This window comes from Gekko japonicus, unplaced genomic scaffold, assembly GCF_001447785.1.
Source record: "Gekko japonicus isolate JY-2015 unplaced genomic scaffold, Gekko_japonicus_V1.1 scaffold14, whole genome shotgun sequence".
Classification (NCBI taxonomy): domain Eukaryota; kingdom Metazoa; phylum Chordata; class Lepidosauria; order Squamata; family Gekkonidae; genus Gekko; species Gekko japonicus.
This window is the reverse complement of record NW_015176452.1, coordinates 1,222,288-1,226,945: the sequence shown is the minus strand read 5'-3', so window position 1 is coordinate 1,226,945 and position 4,658 is coordinate 1,222,288. Positions and strand designations below refer to the sequence as shown.

Sequence of the window (4,658 nt, the reverse complement as noted above, 5' to 3'; positions counted from 1 at the left end):
ACTGTTAAGTTTGCACCTCAAATTTCACCTCTGAAGCTCATAAAATAAGAACTATCTGTGAAGGTGATATATTTAGCTACTTCTGCAGTATATCTAACTTTAGCACCACTGGTAGTAGTTGTGGGTGCTTCCTTTCCCACAATACCTCTGCTCTATTACAAGCCAAGGACAGCTTGTCTGACTGTCATGTAGCCAGCAGGGACATAGATTCTGGCGTAGATCATGCCTCTTGATAAAGAATTGCAAAGAGGCATCCGGAGATACACATGCTCAGGGATTATTTGAATGTCAGAAAAAGTTCTCTGGCCTTGTGGGTGAGGTACAGTGATTGAACATTATTGCTGTGAGTAAGAAGACGACAAGGTATGTTTCACATAGAACTTCTTGACCATAAAAAAACAAAACCGAGAAAATAGTGGTTGAAGTGATCTCCCAGAAGGACTTTGTATCTCTGCTGGGAAGATAAGACGCTTGCTCAGGAACTAGCCAAGATGATGATCAAGGAAACATCTCTGCGAAGGGACCCAGATTTACGAGGGGAGTTAGCTTTCCTTGCAAAAGGCTGTGACTTTGTTCTTCCATCCAGATTCAAGAAGAGGTTAAAATCATTCCAGCAGGCCCAGGTTTGAATGTGCTTTTTCTTTTTCTACCTCTTTGTATCTTTTTATTGGACCAGGGGTTGGAACTGTCCCCCCCTCAGGCTTTTCTATTTGCAGAAAGTTATTTGCAGCAGATACCAATAGGTTTAAAAATAGGCCTTCCAGGCTTAGCACACAAAATGTCCTATTGGTAAACAAGGGGAGAGAACCGAAAGGATAAGACTGATAACAGTTACCTCTCCAGGATAATAATGTTAATAAAGCTACTAGTTGAAAATGATTACTGCTCTTTGCTAAAGGAAATAAATTCTTGTGTGTTTCTCTTTATTGACGTATTTCATGCTGCATTCTTTAATTGGTGACCCTAAATGTCAGCTTCATTGGGGACACTTTGTTCTACTCTTTTGCTGAAAATACACTTTAAATGACTGCAGAAGGGGGGTTGTGTGATTGCCATTTAATATTCCCCATATTTAGCCCCACTGGGGCTAAAGTGCCTTTTTTTAGTAAGTGGAAGAAAAATGCCTTCTAATTTGTGCTCAAGGTGTACCTTGGCATTCATCTGGGGAACTGTAAGTATGGTTTAATGAGCCCATACTGACAATGCATTCACACCCGCTCTTTTTGGCTAGCCTTTTGCTGCTATTCATGGAAGTTCCATATCCTGTAGCCAGTTAATATTTTCATATCATTTCCTTATTTTCTCAAGAAACATCACTCTAAACTGGTCACTCAAGTTTGTCTCTCTTCCTGGCCATTATTCTACCCTTCCTTGTTTGATGTCAGCACCTTTTGGAAGGAACAAATTTGCACCACTGCATATGCTTACTTGGCTAGCAGTGGAAGCCAAACCTCAGCTACTTAGTGAGGAATTTCATATTACCCAGTTTCACCCGGTTTTTAAAGTGAACCGGTACAGGGCTGCCATTTCACACAGGGCTTTCCCCTTCTGGTAAAGAGCTGGTTCTGAAGTGGTTTGCCATTTCAGACTGCACCACTTTTTCCCACTTTCCCCCCGCCATTTTTCACCCGTGCGGGCAATCTCCAGCTTTTTTTTTAAACGTTCGCTTTAGAGTGCTATAGCGCTATAGCAGTATAGCAAAACACTCCATGCATTCCAGTGGGATTGATATACTGCTATTCTGTTATAGCGCTATAGCGCTATAAAGCAAACGTTAAAAAAAAAGCCGGAGATCGCCTGCGTGGGCGAAAAACAGCGGGGAAAAAGCGTATCGGAACCGAGAGAGGGAACTGAAGACTACTTGGAAGTGGTTGACAGGTAAAACGCTTCAGTCCTGATTCCTAAACGGGACAGAAGCGTTTGTGTATGAAATGGCAAATATATTCTGGAAGAGAACCGGTTCTCAAACGGGTTCTGTCTGAAATGACAGACCAGAAACAGTTTGGGAACCGTTCCTCTTCTGGAATATATCGCCTGTCTGAAATTCCTCAATGATTTGGAACCCAGCTGCTTTATTACCCTAGAATCTGACTTCCAGTTTCTTATCCTATGAGTCTGTATAAAAATAATGAACAATCAAGTTATTTGTGAACATGTTACCACATTGGCTTTGGTTTGGGCACCATAATAGTAAACAGGTTGGGACATATTGGGCATAACATGGGTCTTCTGCACAACCCTCAAATTCTCTGATACTGCAAGTAACTGTACTGAAATGAAGATATGTGAAATTGAATTATGAAGCAGAGATGGAGAATTCCGAAGAGAGTGAGGGACCCAATTCTGACCACTAGATATGGTATTGGGGAGTGACAGCACTGAGGAGACTGAAGCCAAGATTCTGTCACAAGAATAACCAGAAATATGTTCTCAATAGGGGCAAAAACCACTCAAAACAACTGTCAGGAGAAAACACTGAACGCTGCCCGCTGTTAGATGTTCAGCATTACAGTACAGGTGATAGGAGGAAGGACAAAATAGGGACATAGGCAGGGAACAGCTTAAGCACATTCCAGCCTAGGTGAGGTGTGAGGAGCATGGAGTTCTGAAGAGGAAGGGGCAATTCAGCATCTTAATGATGGCATGACAACATTCTCCGCTCGGTTGGCTGCTAGAGTCCAGTAGTGCCAGCAACATTGCCGTTCCCTTAGAGAGCTTTTCTATTTCTAAGAAAGTGCCATTTTTCTTACATTTTTTACATTCTTTATTAGTAAGAGAATTAATTTCATGCATTATCTTTCTAGGTCCAAATTAAACAAGAGAAAAAACCTGTAACTCCATCCCCTGCTCCTGCAAATCCAACCATCAACACATCATCTCTTCTGCCTGCAAATAAAGTCGTTGGTGCCCCTTTGTCCATAAACATTCCACATTTCTACTTCCCCAACGGACTCCCTAATGTCTGCAGCAGTCATGAGGAGACCATTGCCAAGATTGAGGCAGCCTTTTCAGAGTTTGAAGATGAGAGAGCCACCATTAATGAAATGGGGAAAATTGCAAAGGTAAATGTCATTATTGCCCAGATTTCAGCACTACTCAAAGCTGAAGTTTTACTACAAAATTAACAAATCATTCTGTACAAAGATACAGTTAACTTTAAGAGAGGGAGGGTTTAAACAGATAGCTGGATGAAGTTAGTAAAACTTTCCCAATCAAAACAATATCTCATACATAACCATTTTACACAAAGTAAAAGCAAATTATTGATGGGTGTCACAGACATGAATGTATTCCATGCAGGTACAGGATATTGTGGTTTCCCTGTTGCTGATGTGACTGCGATTAAACACAGCAGCAATAGGGATTGCATGTGGCTGCTTCCCCCACTGTTTCTCTAGTCCACTCCTCCAGGAGTTGCTGCCCCCCCCCGGGCTAACAGGGATTTTGCAGTTTGTAAAAAATCAGTGCTGGAATACCATTATATCTATTTACCATTGGGCCAGTAGGTGTAGCAGGTTCTCTGAATTCTCAACTTTTTAAAAAAGTCTCTAGCTGCTTCGCTTGTGAAGTCTTTTTCCTTGTATCTCCTAGGGGCTAGAAACTTAGCTTTTTCAAATGAAAGCTGGGTATTGGAAGAACCTGTTGCACCTGTCATTGCAACAGTATATCTATATAATGATACTAGGGAGAAGGCCCGTTGTGGTAAGGAAGAAAATGGGCCCTCGTCTCTTCCCGCACCCCACGCCACCACTGGCTGAGGCCCCGGCAGGCCAAGCCGGAAGCAGTCACCCTGTTCTCTGACCGGCTGGAGGCGGCGGCAGGCCAGGGCGCCAGGCCTCCCCCCCCATCAACGCCCTGGCGGGCCAGGCGATCTGGACTGCCCTCCCCGCGGTCGAGGTGTTGGCGGGCCAGGGCACCCTACCTCATTTGCGGCTGTCCCTGGGCCCACCCACTTGAGGCCTCGGCAAGCCAGGTCGGCTGGCCTGGGTCGTTCTCTCTGAGCGGCTCTCCCTGCCCCCAGTGGCATCGGCGGCTGCATGAGGCTCATCAGCCTCGTCTCTCTCTCCCCATTCAAGGCCCCAGTGGGCCAGGACACCTGGCCTCGCCCTTCCCGCCGGCGTGGCTCTCCGCAGCCTCAGTGGGCTCAGCAGCACCAGACTCACCGGGCTCGTCGCCCCCCCCCCCGCTGCTGGAGGCTCCGGCGGGCAAGGCCGCCCAGCTTCGTCCCTTCCTTTGCCATGGCTGTCCTGACCCCCAGCGACAGTGGCAGAGTGACCATCCTCATCCCTTCTCCCTCCCTGTAATGTATTCAGCCTGACATGCCCGGACTTGCCCAGGCTGGCCAGGCACAATTCCTATGTTAGCTTCAGTCGAAAGACAAAGGATCCGGAGGATCCTAGCCGGCCCAATCAAAAGGGCTAGCTTCCCAGCCGGGAGACCAATGGTCGCCCGGTTACTGTAAATAGCCTATCGGGAGTAGGGGGTGTGTTTAGGTGTGCTTGGTGGCGGGTTTTCTGAACATATATAAACCGGCCTGTGAGCCGGTCAGTTGTCTTTGTCCTGAACTAAATAAAGGTATGCTTAGCTGAAATCACTCTCCATCTGCATACTTTTCACTGGCGACGAAGATGGGATCCACGACCCCATGAACAAAGACC

The 4,658-nt window shown here is 46.0% G+C and overlaps 1 protein-coding gene across 2 annotated transcripts in view; it reads left to right on the top strand.

The window, feature by feature from the left end:
- The window catches only part of PPP2R3A (protein phosphatase 2 regulatory subunit B'', alpha), a 59,705-nt gene that overhangs the window by 17,134 nt on the left and 37,913 nt on the right, over nt 1-4,658 (top strand). Inside the window, exons 1-2 of one of the 2 annotated variants that reach the window (XM_015426848.1) lie at nt 170-623; nt 2,805-3,062. In XM_015426848.1, coding sequence (XP_015282334.1) covers nt 492-623; nt 2,805-3,062 — 390 coding nt within the window. In that variant the 5' untranslated portion in view covers nt 170-491. Of the gene's footprint in view, nt 1-169; nt 624-2,804; nt 3,063-4,658 lie in introns of those variants that run through there. The other variant, XM_015426847.1, reaches the window with a different exon arrangement.